The 16,077-nt window shown below is 44.3% G+C and overlaps 1 protein-coding gene across 1 annotated transcript in view; it reads left to right on the top strand.

The window, feature by feature from the left end:
* adgrd2 (adhesion G protein-coupled receptor D2) overlaps window positions 1-16,077 on the top strand; it is a gene marked incomplete at its 5' end in the record, with an annotated part of 53,564 nt that overhangs the window by 36,333 nt on the left and 1,154 nt on the right. Inside the window, 8 exons of the mRNA XM_079517028.1 lie at window positions 471-604; window positions 1,347-1,462; window positions 7,627-7,747; window positions 9,779-9,820; window positions 10,355-10,408; window positions 11,054-11,210; window positions 13,834-13,892; window positions 14,056-14,086. Of these exons, the coding sequence (XP_079373154.1) occupies window positions 471-604; window positions 1,347-1,462; window positions 7,627-7,747; window positions 9,779-9,820; window positions 10,355-10,408; window positions 11,054-11,210; window positions 13,834-13,892; window positions 14,056-14,086 (714 nt within the window). The remainder of the gene's footprint in view (window positions 1-470; window positions 605-1,346; window positions 1,463-7,626; window positions 7,748-9,778; window positions 9,821-10,354; window positions 10,409-11,053; window positions 11,211-13,833; window positions 13,893-14,055; window positions 14,087-16,077) is intronic.

The following is a 16,077-nucleotide window of genomic DNA, read 5'->3' as shown; positions in this document are numbered from 1 at the left end:
AGTGGCGCGCTATGAGCTTGTAGATCTGCTATTTTTCAATAGCTAAATTATAACATAATGTTTAAAACACCAAAAGGGGTTCCCGCCCAAAATGGGTTAACTGTCCTTTTGCGCAGATCACGCAAACCTCAGCAAAAAGAAAAGGACAATATCGATGGCCTCCAACTGTACATGTACGAGGTTTTTCCACCTGACAGCGATGGTGACTAAGGCAGGAACACCACGTTCTCTCTTTCACCCCGACACACACGCACTCGGTATTTAGGTGCCTGTGTGACGACAGCTGTCCCAAATGTTCGCCAGCAGACAGACTAAATAAGACTATCCTAGCCTGCCAAGTGCACTGTAGCAAGCAGCCCCTGTTCTGCCTCTGTGTAAACACTTGTCTTTTAAAACGTACTGCTTTTAATCAGTGTTAACATTTAGGGGGAAGGTGTTGAATGGTTGTTTTTTGTTTCATTGTTTTACAGGACTGCCTGTTCTTATTGTGGGCGTTACGCTGTCTGTATCGCTGGACAAGTACAAGGCAGATAGCCACTGCTGGCTCAACGTGAAGACCGATATGATCTGGGCATTCGTAGGCCCTGTCATATTCGTGTTGGCGGTATGCACTGTTCCTTTTTCTATATACTGCGTGTGCGTGCGTGTGTGTGTGTGTGTGTGTGTGTGTGTGTGTGTGTGTGTGTGTGTGTGTGTGTGTGTGTGTGTGTGTGTGTGTGTGTGTGTGTGTGTGTGTGTGTGCGCGTGTGTGCAGTGGTGGAAAGTAACTAAGTACATTTACTTAAGTACAATTTTGAGGCTTTGTTTTTTGAGGGGCGCTAGCCCCTGCTATGTCCAGCTTTGAGGACAAAGTGAATTCCCATAGACAGTTTGAGGGTTTGTGTAAACACAAACATGTGTAAACACAAACATGTGTAAACACAAACATTGAAGACAAAAGTGAGGACGCAAATTGTGATCGGCCAGAATGAGGTGATGTATGATGTCGTCTCTCTCTCTCTCTCTCTCTCTCTCTCTCTCTCTCTCTCTCTCACTCTTTTGGGGGGCTGGGTACCCCAAAATTAAGCCAAAATACCCCTAATTTCTTTGGCCACCCGTTTTGTATAGCTTTCGCAGCAAGCTACAAACGTCGGATTTGCGTCGTTGCTTCACGTCGCTTGCATGGCTTCCATTGGAAATGAATAGTAGACTGTATCTTTGCATCTCCCCGTTTGAACACAGCATTATACATTGCATGTCAGTTTGCATGATGCGGGGGCACCGGATCGCTGCTTTGTTGCTTTGACACATGATTATTCATTCATTCATTCATTCTGCTAACCCTGATGGATGCACGCCTCCTATAGGTCAACGCAGTGGTGCTCGGTCGCGTTGTCATGGTGACCGTTTCCAGCGCTCGTCGGCGTGCCAAGATGCTCACTCCAAGCTCCGCCTCCAAGATGCACACCTTTGACCTCACCTGGTGAGTCATAATGTAATGCCCCTCTCTCTCTCTCTCTCTCTCTCTCTCTCTCTCTCTCAGTCTCTCTTAGCCTTTGTATTTTCTCCATATGCTTCCTTCATTAAGAATCCTTACCTCTCACTTTGTCTATCTGTGTACAAATGGAACCAAATGGACGCTAACGGGTCCATTTGGTTCCATTTGTACACTCTCTCAGAGTTAAATTAACATTGATTTTTACAATATAAATTGGGGGTCCCGGCGATAGAAATGCCATTAAATGGGGGGTCCCTAGACTAATTCAGGGTCAAACTGGGGGTCCTTGAAATGAAATGGGTTGAGAATCACTGCTAGAGCCGTAAAAATCTTCTCTTATGGGGGGGGGGGGGTCTCTGGCATATATTTTCAAATGGGGGTCCGTGGGGCTAATTAGTGTCAGTGTGGGGGTCCTTGACATGAAAAAGCTTGGGAACCACTGCCCTATAAGGGGACACGGTGGAGAACATGCAAAACTCCACACAGAAAGCAAGGCCCTTTTCACCAACCCCACCTTGTACTTTTTCTTCACGACTCTTCCCTCTGTCCCATTCTCCCTTTTTACTCTCTCACTCACCCTCTCTCTCTCTCTCTCTCTCCTCCCTGTGTGACATGGGTTTGAACCCCTCTCTCTCTCTCCTCCCTGTGTCACTGGGGTTGAACCAGCCAGTCGATACGGTGTGAGAGAGAGAGAAGGAGTCATGCGGTTCAGCAGTCCACTGCCTGTGGGAGCTGTAGGGGCTTATCAGCCCAACACCTGGTCCGAGCACAACAGACTGTGTGTGTGTGTGTGTGTGTGTGTGTGTGTGTGTGTGTGTGTGTGTGTGTGTGTGTGTGTGTGTGTGTGTGTGTGTGTGTGTGTGTGTGTGTGTGTGTGTGTGTGCGCGTGAAAGTGTGTACACATGTCTTGTTAGCGCATAAACAGGTGTAACATTTTGTCCTACAAATAACGCCATTGTTCAGCATACTGATATATTAACGCTTAAAGGGACACTTCACCCTTTTTGCAAAAAAAATATATGTTAATGACGTTTAGGAGATTTAGATGTACACTTTCCTGGGGGTCTTTATGTGTGTAATTTGTGGTTTTAGATATTTTAGGGCTCACTTACTTCCTGGACTCCAATTCCCATAATGCTTTGGTGCACTGCTCCTCCTTGTGGATAGGGGGAGGGCTGTCTAAAGCCCTAACCACACCAAAGGGTCAAGATGGTTTTAGCGTTAACTCCTTGCAACCGTTTGGACCCAAGGTGTTACATGGTGACCCTTTGGTTTGGTTAGGGCTTTACTGAGACAACATGTATGTAGTCCAGGAAGTAAGTGTGCCCAGTGCCCATGACATCAGAGACACTGGGCTCACTGCTAAAATCTAAAATATCTAAAACCACATATTACACACATAAAGACCCCCAGGAAAGTGTTCTAAATCTTCTAAACGTCATTAAAGGGACACTTCACCCCTTTTGCAAAAACAATATATATGTTAATGGCGTTTAGAAGATTTAGAACACTTTCCTGGGGGTCTTTATGTGTGTAATATGTGGTTTTAGATTTTAGCAGTGAGCCCAGTGTCTCTGATGTCACTGGACACTGGGCTCACTTACTTCCTGGACTACATCAAGGTTAATTAAATAAAGTTAGGAAGCGAAGACCGTACGGTGGACTCCATGTTGCTCCCTGGAAGGAAAGAAACGTGCGCAATGGGCTATATGCAGCCAACACTTCCGCGTTCAGCTTCCTTGGTCTCAATTGCGCATGTTTCTTTCCTTCCAGGGAGCAACATGGAGTCCACCGTACGGTCTTCGCTTCCTAACCTTATTTAATTAACCTTGGACTACATGTTGTCTCAGTAAGACAGCCCTCCCCCAAGGAGGAGCAGTGCACCAAAGCATTATGGGAATTGTAGTCCAGGAAGGAAGTGAGCCCAGTGTCCATGACATCAGAGACACTGGGCTCACTGCTAAAATCTAAAATATCTAAAACCACATATTACACACATAAAACCCTCCAGGAAAGTGTTTTAAATCTTCTAAACGTCATTAACATACTTTTGCAAAAAGGTTGATGTTTCCCTTTAACTGATACAACAAGCTCACAACGTCTTGCATCAGGCTCTCAACCCATTAAGTCACCTTAGCTTTTAACCACTTTTACCATTAGGCTATTTTAAACTTTAGCTGTTGTAAAATAGCAGATATGAGCTTGTAGATCTGCTATTTTTTAATGGAAAGGGCAACAAAAAGTTCAATTTATTTATTTTTTGCCACATAAGGACATGTGGTGTCTGGTGTGGGGGGCCAATACAAGCTTATGTGGGGGCCAATAAGAGCTTGTGGGGGGCCAATAAGGGCTTATGTGGGGGACCAATAAGGGCTTGTGTGGGGGGAAAACAAGGGCTTATTTGGGGGCAAATAAGGGCTTGTGGGGGGCAAATAAGGGCTTGTGTGGGGGGGCAATAAGGGCTTATGTGGGGGCCAAAAAGGGCTTGTGTCGGAGGCCAATAAGGGCGTGTGTGGGGGGCCAACAAGGGCTTGTGTGGGGGGCAAATAAGGGGTTATGTGTGGGGGAAAATAAGGACCTTCAAGACGAACATTTGACAAGTAATGATAAATTCCACTATCATAATGAATTATCTTTTAATCTGCCATCAGTCAGTTTTAGTTTCAGACTAATGAGAACATATTGCTTATTTTACTGTCCAATGACATGAAATGGCACAAGGGAAGGACTCCACAAAAAGACCACCCCCACACATGTGCCCTTTTCTGGAGTTTGAGCCCCTGCCCCCCCAGTGCTCTCTGCACGGCCCTGGTTTTCTATATACGTATAGTATATACGATTTAAGAAGACATTTGTAGAATCGGGTCCTCGGGTCTGGATCTCTCGTTAAACGGAGAGAGAGGTGCAGTTCACTGTGTCGTGTTGGGCACATCAATCCCAAAGTGTCTGTTGTAACGCCGTCACTGAAGTGCCAGTGTCACTGGGTCAAGGCTAAAGGCTTCAATGTGTTTGTCCGTGACCAGTGTAAAGCAGGGGTTCCCAAAGTGGGGTCCGGGGACCCCCAGGGGTCCTTGAGGGAGTTCCAGGGGGTCCCCAGCTAAATGATAGTTTGGAACCAAATGGACCCTTATGGGTCTGTAACTCTGAGGGTGTACAAATGGAACCAACATTGATTTTACAATATAAATTGAGGGTCCCAGAGATAGAAATGCCATTAGATGGGGGTCCGTAGACTAATGCATGTCAAACTGGGGGTCCTTGAAATTAAACGGGTTGAGAATCACTGCTAGAGCCATAAAGATCTTCTCTTATTGGGGTCCTTGGCATATCTTTTCAAATGGGGGGTCCGCAGGCTAATTAGTGTCAATTTGGGGGTCCTTGACATGAAAAGGTTTGGGAACCACTGGTGTAAAGTAACTAAGTACATTTACTCAAGTACTCTACCTCGGTACAATGTTGAGGTATTTTCTTTCTTCTTTTTTTTTTTACTTTACTGAAGTATTTGCACTTTTCAGTACTTCTACTCCACTACGTCTCAGAGGCAAATATTGTGCTTTTACTCCACTAGGTTATTTGAGAACTTTAGTTACTATAGTTACTACTACTGTAGATTTTTATTATTATTACAAACCACACTAACCGCTTCAGCCATTTCGGCCATTTGATAATAGCAGATCTACAAGATGTGAGTTTGTAGATGGGATTAGATTTATACAGGATTAGGTTAGATTTATGCAATTTGAACTTGTGAAACATTCTGCACATTAAGTACTTTTGGTACTTTAAGTATATTTTGATGCTGATACTTTTGTACATTTACTTAATTACACTTTGAATACAGGACTTCTACTTGTAACAGAGTATATCTACATTGCAGGATTGATACTTGTACTTAAGTAAAACATGTGAGTACTTTTTCCGTTCTGTTCTGATTGGATCAATGTAATGTAAACCCCCAGATACTGAAAAAAATATGATTAAGTCGTTAATCGCCCTATGCATCCCTATTCTGGGGCTAACATTCTGCAAAAATAGCAGATCTGCAAGCCCACAACGAGTTGTGAGCTTGGAGATCAGCTATTTCTGGTGAAGATGTATGAAAGAGATATTTTCTAGTCTCCCCCTTCCCATGTAAACCCCTTGTAATTCCATTTTCATTGAAAACACCTGTCCTTGGTTCCCCTCACCTACTGTATGACAAGGTCAGTCACCAGAACCATTTTTAAAAACGATATCGTTTTCCATTTTCCAAATATCGTATTATATTAAAAAATATTTTTTTTGGGGGGGGGGGGGGGAATCTACTTTGAGGTGCCCACTCTTCCTTTAGAGCCCTTCTGGTTGCTGTATGGATTCCGTGACATTATCATTCCCTCCCTGGGGATTTGAGAGTAGCCCTCTGCTCTCGAGTACGAGTTATGGCCCTGCGGTGGAGTGTACAATGTGATTTTTTTTTAAAAAATAAAAAAAATGAAAGGCTAGGAAAGGAAGTGCTTCCTTTGTCCTTGTGGTCACAATGCTGAGTGAGAACCCAATCCTAGCACCCAGGTGCAGCAGTAGTGGCAACAATGACGGCAAGAACAAAAGCGGCCGACCATTTCTGCCTTGCCTGCTGAAATGCTGCGTGTGTGTGTGTGTGTGTGTGTGTGTGTGTGTGTGTGTGTGTGTGTGTGTGTGTGTGTGTGTGTGTGTGTGTGTGTGTGTGTGTGTGTGTGTGTGTGTGTGTGTGTGTGTGTGTGTGTGTGTGTGTGTGTGTGTGTGTTGGCCAATTTAAGCACCAAGATGATTGAAAGAGCGACTGCAAAGGGAGTGTGTGTGTGACGGTGTGCAGTCGAAATGTCTGATGAATTGAAAATAGAGGGGGGGGGGGGGGGGACTGCCCATAATTCCGACATCCCGGAGGACAATTATGTAAACAAGTCTAATACAATTATCAATCAATCAATCAATCAATCAATCAATACAATCAATCAATTAACTCATGATGACATTTGGAGGAGGAGATGTTAACTACTAACTACTTCAGCCCTGCATGCTATGCCCGGGGGGGGGAACATTTGTTGAAAAGAGACGAACATTTACAAGCTCACTTTGGTGTAGATGGAAAATAGGAAGGACAAGTACAGCGCCAACTCAGGTCCGTTTTACTGAGTATAGAAGTTCTGAGTGGCTATAACAGGGGGGGGGGGGGGGGGGGGGGGGAGAGAGAGAAAGAATCCACATTAGGATGCCTTGTGAAGTTCCCACACTGCATTCTGCATGACGTGCTACTGTACAGTATATCTGTTCAAGTTGATAAAAAGTGAAAAATGAGTAAAACAAAAGTAATCTCTGAATTTGCAACAACACAGTTTGAAATATTGTGTCTATCAAACAAGAATGGCATTGCGTGCGTGCGTGCGTGCGTGCGTGCGTGTGTGTGTGTGTGTGTGTGTGTGTGTGTGTGTGTGTGTGTGTGTGTGTGTGTGTGTGTGTGTGTGTGTGTGTGTGTTCGTGTTCGTGCTTGTGTGTGTGCGTGTGTGTGTGATCCATGCCTGTATGTGTGTGTATCATTTTATATTTTAGCCAAAACATAGCAGCTCTACAAGCTTTGTGCTGCGCTGTGTAAGCTTGTATATCTGCTATTTTGTTTTTGTTACATTTTGAATCTTGAAAGTTTTGAATATTTTCGAATTATGAAAATATCTGAGAAGCACAGATTTAGAAGACATGTGTAGAATGGGCCTCATGCATGTATAATTTTGGCCTGACATCGAAATTTAAAAAAATGTCTTCTAAATCCTGACAGTTTTCTGAAATTCCTATGTTTCTATATCAGTGGTGCTCAATATTTCATGTCAAGGACCCCCAAAAACATATGTATTTGCCCGCCGACCCCCATTTGAAAATATGTTGTTCCAGGGACCCCCCAGAAGCAAAGATTTGAGTTAAAAATGTTCACTCTGAAAGAATATATATTCAAATATTTTTTTTTTAAATAGCAGACCTACGTACAAGCTCGTAGCGTGGCACTTGGTGCCGCGCTATGAGCTTGTAGATCTGCTATTTGTCAACAGCTAAAGCATAACACAATGCTTAAAGCACCAAAAGGGGTTCCCGCCCAAAATGGATTAATGGGTGAATAAGTGTCCACGCTGCATGTGTCCCAGGGCGGTGACGCGTCCGGTGCTCATCCTGCTGCCGGTGTTGGGCCTGACCTGGCTGTGTGGAGTCCTGGTGCATCTCTCCATAGTGGTGGCTTACGTCTTCATCGCCCTCAATGCTTTCCAGGTAAACACTATACACTCACCCTGGAGTCTCACGTTGCCAAACTGTTGCCTCTCGCATATATTTCCAAATGCTTCCGTCATACAGTCTGGAGCAACGGAAGAAGCTCTGTCATGAGTAAAATATAAAGTGGAAGTGGAGCCTTACCTCCCCACTTCCGTTATACAGTCGCGCACATTTATCCTAATATAAATAGAAAACATCTAAGCATGTATATAGCTTGTTGCTTAGCAGAAAAGGAAATCAAAAAATATATATATGTTTTCGTGAACGGAAATAGCAGCTTCCTTACTCATATTTCAGGAGGCGTAGTTCCAGCATTCGGATTGTGGAATAGTTGTCTGGCTACGCGAGACTACTCTCACCCAAACAGTGGGTCAGGACCCAATTGTGGCTCACGGACCGATTTGTATGGGTCACCACTCGAGTAAAAACCCCATTTTCTTTTCCTACAAAAATAAATAAATATATATATTTAAAAGGTTGAATATGTTATACAGAATATACAGTATATATATTTTTTTGTATCAATTTCTAAAACAAATAAGTAGTAGTGAAAATAAATGATCTACAAGCTCTCAACGTGCGCTTGTAGATCGTCTATTTTCACTAGTATGGGTCCTGGGCAAACGTGTAATCTCTCTTTTGGGTGTCGAGTGCGTGCGTGCGTGCGTGGCTGCATGCGTGGCTGCGTGCGTGGCTGCGTGCGTGGCTGCGTGCGTGTGTGCGTGTGTGCGTGTGTGCGTGCGTGCGTGCGTGCGTGCGTCCGTGCGTGCGTGCGTGCGTGCGTGCACGTGCATGCCTATATACAGGTAACTCCCCTCCAAAGTTATTCATTTTTATCTTATCGCTGTCCGGTGACAGCGGAGACCAACAGACATTTTAAAGGGCTTTACTGGACAGTAAAAGATTACATAGTTACATAAAATGTATTTAAAAGACATTTTCCTGAAGAAGAAAAAGCGGTTTCACCCTCGTCATCTCACTCTGATAACCGGGGATGGGAGAAGTATACTCCTGTGTTTTACTGTAGTAAAAGTATCAATATTGCAGTGTAGATATTACTCTGTTAGAGAAGACCCGTGTACAAAATGTACTTGAGTAAAAGTACAAAAGCATCGGCATCATAATAGGCTTGCCAAAAGCAAAAGTATAGTGGTTGTGCAGAATGTCCCATTTCACAAGTTCAAAAAGACATATTTAGAAAATAGCCAATAATCTACAAGCTTGAGCTTGTAGATCTGCTACCATACCATATTTGCCTCTGAGATGTAGTGGAGTAGAAGTAAAAGTATTGAAATGTGTACTTAATAGTTACTTTACACCACTGCTGATAACACATGCTGAATCAACAACTTCCTCTTTCATCTCTCGCTTCCCAACGTTTGCCCTGCAGTTCCTTCTTCTGCTGCTTGAATCCTTCCTTGTGTTCTTAAAAACCCCTCACTATCTCTTCTGTATCTCTGCCCACACCCCCACCCCCCTCTCCCTCTCTCTCTCTCCATAACTCACCCGTAAAGGTCCTCTTTCTCCTGTTGCTTTTACTTCTCTCACCCCCTGCGCGCCTCCTTCTCCTTCCGGGGTCTTTAATTAATCAGGATGATGAGCTAGCCCTTGCGTGACCCCCACGGGGCGGCTAGTTAATTTAGATTTACTGTGGGTGTCCGGCTGGGGGCCGATAAGAGGCTACAGTAGGAGTCCTCCATGCATGCTATTTGTGTGCAAATAATATATGCAACTTCACGCATTTCATTCTATATTATATCCTGTCTTTAATCTGGACCCTGAGTCTGAAATAAAGTTAGAATTGAATTTAAATTGGGTTGAATTATGATATATATACATATTTTATCATATCTGTATGGGCAAATACATGCATTAGGATTCATTTGTCCCAACATACAGTAGCCTCAGGTGTGCTAGAAAGGGTGTTTGCCTGTATATTTATTTATAATCGTTCTTATATGTTTTCAAAAGGCTTCTAACACTTCCAACCTTACATTTTTGTTGTACAATGTTTTCCCATCTCAACAGGGCCTGTACATATTTCTGGTGTATGCGGTTTACAATAGTGAGGTAAGACGGAGGACTTATAAACCGTCGTCTTTCTTGACCACTGTTACACTATATACTGAACATCAGAATGCGTATCTTTTTGTTTTGATTGCATGCCATTTAGCACAGTCTTAACATACCTGTGTGGTGTTAAACCATTTAGAGCTGAGGTCGATTCTACAAAATGCCTTCTAAATCCTGACAGTTTTCTGAAAAACCTGTGTTTCTATGTGTCAGTCGTTATCAAACATTTTCACTTCAAGGACCCCCAAAAATATATGTAATGGTCCGCCGACCCCCATCTGAAAATATGTTGTTCCCCCAGAAGCAAAGAGATGAGTTCAAAATGTTCGCTCTGAAAGAATATATATTCAAAGATTTGCGCCACATTTTCACGGTTTTTCAAAAAATAGCAGACCTACAAGCTCGTAGCGCGGCGCGGCGCTATGAGCTTGTAGATCTGCTATTTTTCAACAGCCAAAGTATAACATAATGCTTTAAAACACCAAAAGGTGTTCCCGCCCAGAATGGGTTAAACCTGCCTCTCTCTTACAGGTGAGGAATGCCATTAAGAGGATCAAAGAAAAGAGGAAAGCCTTATCTTTCACGGTGAGAGTAAAACAAAAAAAAAACATACAACCATCATACAACTCATATTCATCAACTCTTTATTTCAAGGACCCCCCCCCAATACTCTGAGAGTGTACAAATGGAACCAAATGGACCCGTAAGGAAGGGTCCATTTGGTTACACACCTGTAAAGGCCTTTTCATACTCCAGGTTTAGTTGATAAGGTCTTGGTCGTAAAAAAACAGAGTGACTCACCGTGGCTCAGTGAAGTGAAGTGAAGTGGCCTTAAGGGTCCATTTGGAAACCCAAATAAGGAACTCTAATGTTCCCTATATGACTGCACTGAGAACTGAATTTCTGTTATATGCAAACCTATCCAAAATATCCGTCCTTAGCGTACTGCAGTAGACTGTTTTCTTTGTTGTTTAGCCCCTTTTTGGCCTGACCTCGAAATTAAAAAGAAATCTTCGAAATCCTCCAGTTTTCTGAAATATTTTCACGATTTTTCAAAAATAGCAGACCTACAAGCTCGTAGCGCGCTATGAGCTTGTAGATCTGCTATTTTTCAATAGCTAAATTATAACATAATGTTTAAAACACCAAAAGGGGTTCCCGCCCAAAATGGGTTAATTAACACCAGCTGTGCTTCAACCTGATCGGATGGATCGTCCTGTATCATTCCAGAACTGCTCTCAGCCCATCAGTTTCCTGCCGTCCCAGAAGGCTCCATCAGCCATGTCCTGGGGCCACCGTGCGCTCGCTCCCTCCTCCAGTCCGGAGACCAGCGACACCTCTGGAGGACTCCGCAGCTCTACCTCCACCTCCCTGGTGATCAAGAACGGTACTACTACTACTACTAGTCCATACATTACATACCTGCCATTTCCACCCACCGCAACCACGACTACGGATCCCATAGCTCAGTGGTTCCCAAACTTTTTCATGCCAAGGACCCCCTAAATTGACACTAATTAGCCCCACGGACCCCCATTTCAAAAGATATGCCAGGGACCCCCATAAAAGAAGATATTTATGTCTGCAGTGGTTTTGAACCTGTTGTATACATTTGTACACTCTCTGAGTTACAGACCCATAAGGGTCCATTTGGTTCCTAACTATCATTTAGCTGGGTACCCCCTGGAACTCCCTCAAGTACCCCTGGTTGTCCCCGGACCCCACTTTGGGAACCACTGCCATATGCCACTGATTAATGCGAGTAGTTTAGGAGCATAGGGATATTTCGTGCTAATTTGTCTAAAAGCGCCCTAGCTAATGATTTAACTAGGGCGCCTGAATGTCGCCGGCTCGGGCGCCCCCTAGCTAAATCATTAGAGCATGCCCCGGGCTACATATGTGCAAAATGTGGCGCTTTTAGACAAATTAGTGCAAAATCACCATTCTCTCCCTATGCTGCTCTACTAAAGTTCAGATCAACTGGTCAACCCACTGAGGAGACAAATAGATGAGGACATAATGACAGATTACCTCATATTACTATGACTACTAGAACTGCTCCGGGTATAGCTCAGTCGGTAGAGCTCTCGCCATTGGACCACAAGTTCATGGGTTCGATCCCGACTCGAGCACCGCCAACTCAGCATATGAGTAGCACGGCTTGGGTGCGGCAAGTCGTGCGGGAAGTACGGATGGTACTGTAGGTGTGGCGCTCCACCTCAGCATCCATCTCCCAGGGGTCTAGTGCATTGAAACCGGGTACGATTCCAGGCCAGACCAGCAATCGTTGTGTTTTTTTTGCCACTGGCACAATGATCTCTTGTCATTCGAAGGCATTTTTGTGTGTGCCTCCGTGTTCATATTGTAATATAAACATGTCGGGTCAGTGGTTCCCAAACTTTTTCATGTCAAGGACCCCCCCCCATTTGAAAAGGTAAGCCAGGGACCCTCATAAGAGAAGATCTTTATGGCTCTAGCAGTGATTCTCAACCCGTATAATTTCAAGGACCCTCAGTTTGACATGCATTAGTCTACGGACCCCCATTTAATGGCATTTCTATCTGGGACCCCCAATTTATATAGTAAAATCAATGTTAATTTAACTACCCATAAGGGTCCATTTGGTTCCAAACTATCATTTAGCTGGGGACCCCCTGGAACTCCCTCAATGACCCCACTTTTGGAACCACTGCATTAGGTCACACCTGAAAACTTTGTTTAGACTAGCTTTTTTGAAAACTTTTAGCCTTGCCTTTTTATCATGTTTAAAAAAAAAATTAATCTAAATCTAATGTATACATTTTGCACTTTGTAAACTTTTTTAGGAAAGTCGCTATGTTTATTGGCTGCCTATTAATAGTACTTACCGTACGTAGGCCTGTCTATTTACAACAATATTATCTACAGAAGCTGCATAATTATCTAATTAATGATAACATTGTCCTTGCAGCTGTCATGTCATTCATCAAAGTTATGAAATGCTTGTATCTTGAGTGCAACATAACCGTGTGACAATATGACGCCAAAGCTCCTTAGAGCCTGTGTGTGTGTGTGTGTGTGTGTGTGTGTGTGTGTGTGTGTGTGTGTGTGTGTGTGTGTGTGTGTGTGTGTGTGTGTGTGTGTGTGTGTGTGTGTGTGTGTGTGTGTGTGTGTGTGTGTGTGTACAATACCCCGTTTATAAGATACCCCAAATAATCAATTTTTGTTATGAAGAAGTATATTGTCTCCACCAGGACATAGGCATGGAAGAGATGTTTTGTACCCTGTCCGTGCGTGTGTCCGTCCGTCCGTCCGTGCGTGTGTCTGTGTGTGTGACTGGGCCCAGACAGACAGAGAGCTGGAGACTGGGCCCAGACAGACAGAGAGCTGGAGACTGGGCCTAGACAAACAGAGAGCTGGAGACTGGGCCCATGACAGACAGAGAGCTGGAGACTGGGCCCAGACAGACAGAGAGCTGGAGACTGGGCCCAGACAGACAGAGAGCTGGAGACTGGGCCCAGACAGACAGAGAGCTGGAGACTGGGCCCAGACAGACAGAGAGCTGGAGACTGGGCCCAGACAGACAGAGAGCTGGAGACTGGGCACAGACAGACAGAGAGCTGGAGACTGGGCCCAGACAGACAGAGAGCTGGAGACTGGGCCCAGACAGACAGAGAGCTGGAGACTGGGCCCAGACAGACAGAGAGCTGGAGACTGGGCCCAGACAGACAGAGAGCTGGAGACTGGGCCCAGACAGACAGAGAGCTGGAGACTGGGCACAGACAGACAGAGAGCTGGAGACTGGGCCCAGACAGACAGAGAGCTGGAGACTGGGCCCAGACAGACAGAGAGCTGGAGACTGGGCCCGAGCTGGAGACTGGGCCCAGACAGACAGAGAGCTGGAGACTGGGCCCAGACAGACAGAGAGCTGGAGACTGGGCCCGAGCTGGAGACTGGGCCCAGACAGACAGAGAGCTGGAGACTGGGACCAGACAGACAGAGAGCTCAACTGCCATATCTTTGTCTTTCAGAGAGTTTCAGACAGGAGCACTTTGTGAGCTTCACCTTTAAACCAGTTTCCGGAAACCAAGTGAGTGTGACAATCTCAATGTGAACGTTGCACAATGTAACGCTGCGGAGAAATGTTCTGTCAATTCCACAGCTGAATCTTTGTGTACAGTGTCTGATATATCTGTGTGTGTGTGTCTGTGCGTGCGTGTGTGTGTGCGTGCGTGTGTTTCTATTTTTTCCAGGTGGTTGAGCTTACTGGCTTCAAGCCATCAGGTACTGTTAACTTCTTGACTATTGCTTAGATTTTCTTTTAAATGTATCCAATGTTTTCACTTTTCAGTTTTGTTGAACCAATTTATTTTGTTTTGTTTTGAAACTTTTGCCTCGGCTTCACCTTACACCTTTCCGGCCACTAATATTAGTATGTAGGCCTATGTATTATCTCTCTGCTAAATGGTAAATGGTAAATGGTGCATTTATATAGCGCCTTTATCCAAGGCGCTTTACATAGATGTGCATCAATGGGTGCATCAATTCACCCATTCACACACACATTCATACACCGATGGCGGCAGAAACCATGCAAGGCACTAGCCAGCACATCGGGAGCAATTTGGGGTTCAGTGTCTTGCTCAAGGACACTTCGACACCAACTCTGGGTGAGCCCGGGTTCGAACTGGCAACCTTGCGGTTACCATCCAGCCACTCTACCCCTGAGCCACCGCCGCCGCAATAACTATAACTTATCATGACTAAGGTTCACATGGTTGAGTTACCGTCTAATATCACTGCCTAGATATTAGTCTGGAACTTCGGTGTGGAAGATTTACTTCCAAGGGGGCGGGGTTACAAACGGATTCCAACATCACAGCAAACAAACAAAAAAGTCTCACTTTGAATAGTGGGCTCCGATTGGTCACCCACAACTCAGGGGTGAGCGAAATGTGCCTGGCCAATCTCCAGATTCAATCTAAATAGACCTCTTTGCGTCAGTAAAGAGCATCTATATGCAGTAGAGTAGGCTATAGCTCAAACAGTCACTGGTGAAATATGGTCATGATATCATGGGTTCAAGTTTTTATTATTAGAGAGCATACAGAACATCACGGTAGACTCAATAATGAAAGATAAGGAGGGAGTGGCTAGGAAATGAGAATTTCATTTGCATTTAGACATTGTGTGGTGGTTTTTAGAGCATTTAGACAATTGCGCGGTGGTTTTTAGAGCATATAGACATTGTGCAGTGGTTGTTAGAGCATTTAGACATTGTGCAGTGGTTGTTAGAGCATTTAGACATTGTGCGGTAGTTGTTAGAGCAACAATGACCGTGGAGACGACTTAAACTCAACCCAAAAATCACAAGTAGTTGAAACCACAGAGTAACATATAATCTTAGGCTGCACATCTCGTGCGTCCCGAAACATATATCGTGTCATATAATAGGGACGTGTTACGGAGCTAAAGGGAAATAGCCGATGCACATGTGAAGATCTACAAAAGGTCCATTTATGCCTTAAGCGATCTCCATTTATCAATTTGGTGTTCGGCGTTTTGTGTGAATTGCGGCACTTTCATTTATTATTTCTAAAGCACTGTCTGCCAGTTTAGCAACAGATGGTCCTTCCCTGTATCTAAAAAGGCCAAATCATTTTAAATTGCTTCCAAATTGGCCCAGTAGTATAGCATCACCAGGGAAGCAGTTTTGTAATGGATTTGCTAAATGTTTTCCCCCTCCTTTGTATTGTCCACTGTGTCTGATAAAAGGTGTTTCAGTGGTGCTTGGCGTCCATTGTTGACCGACCAAAACAAAACAGAAGTTCATCCCCCCCTCATCGGGATGAGACAGGGCTAGCTATTCAGGCTATTAGGCATTAAACCACTCAAACACCTGCTCTCTCTCTCACCCTCTCGCTCTCTCATACTCCCTCTGTCTGTGGTACGTCTCTCTGTTATACATGCTCTCTCTCTCTCTCTCTCTCTCACGTTCAACCTGGAGTCCATGTCATTAAAGGGAAGGAAGAAAAACATTCATAAATGTACAACATTTTTCAAACATTAACCCATTAAGAACTGAGGCCGATGTCTTCTAAATCCTAATAGTTTTCTGGAAAAACTATGTCAGTGGTGCTCAAACCTTTTCATGTCAAGGACTCCCAAAATTATGTGTATAATGTATTTGGCCGCAGACCCACATACACATAATATGTTGTTCCAAGGGACCCCCAGAAGCAAAGATTTGAGTTAAAAATATATATATTGAAAGA

The sequence above is a fragment of the Electrona antarctica genome (genome assembly GCF_951216825.1).
Source record: "Electrona antarctica genome assembly, chromosome: 12".
Lineage (NCBI taxonomy): Eukaryota > Metazoa > Chordata > Actinopteri > Myctophiformes > Myctophidae > Electrona > Electrona antarctica.
Note: the sequence above shows the minus strand (reverse complement) of the source record. Positions and strands in the feature narration are given on the sequence as shown.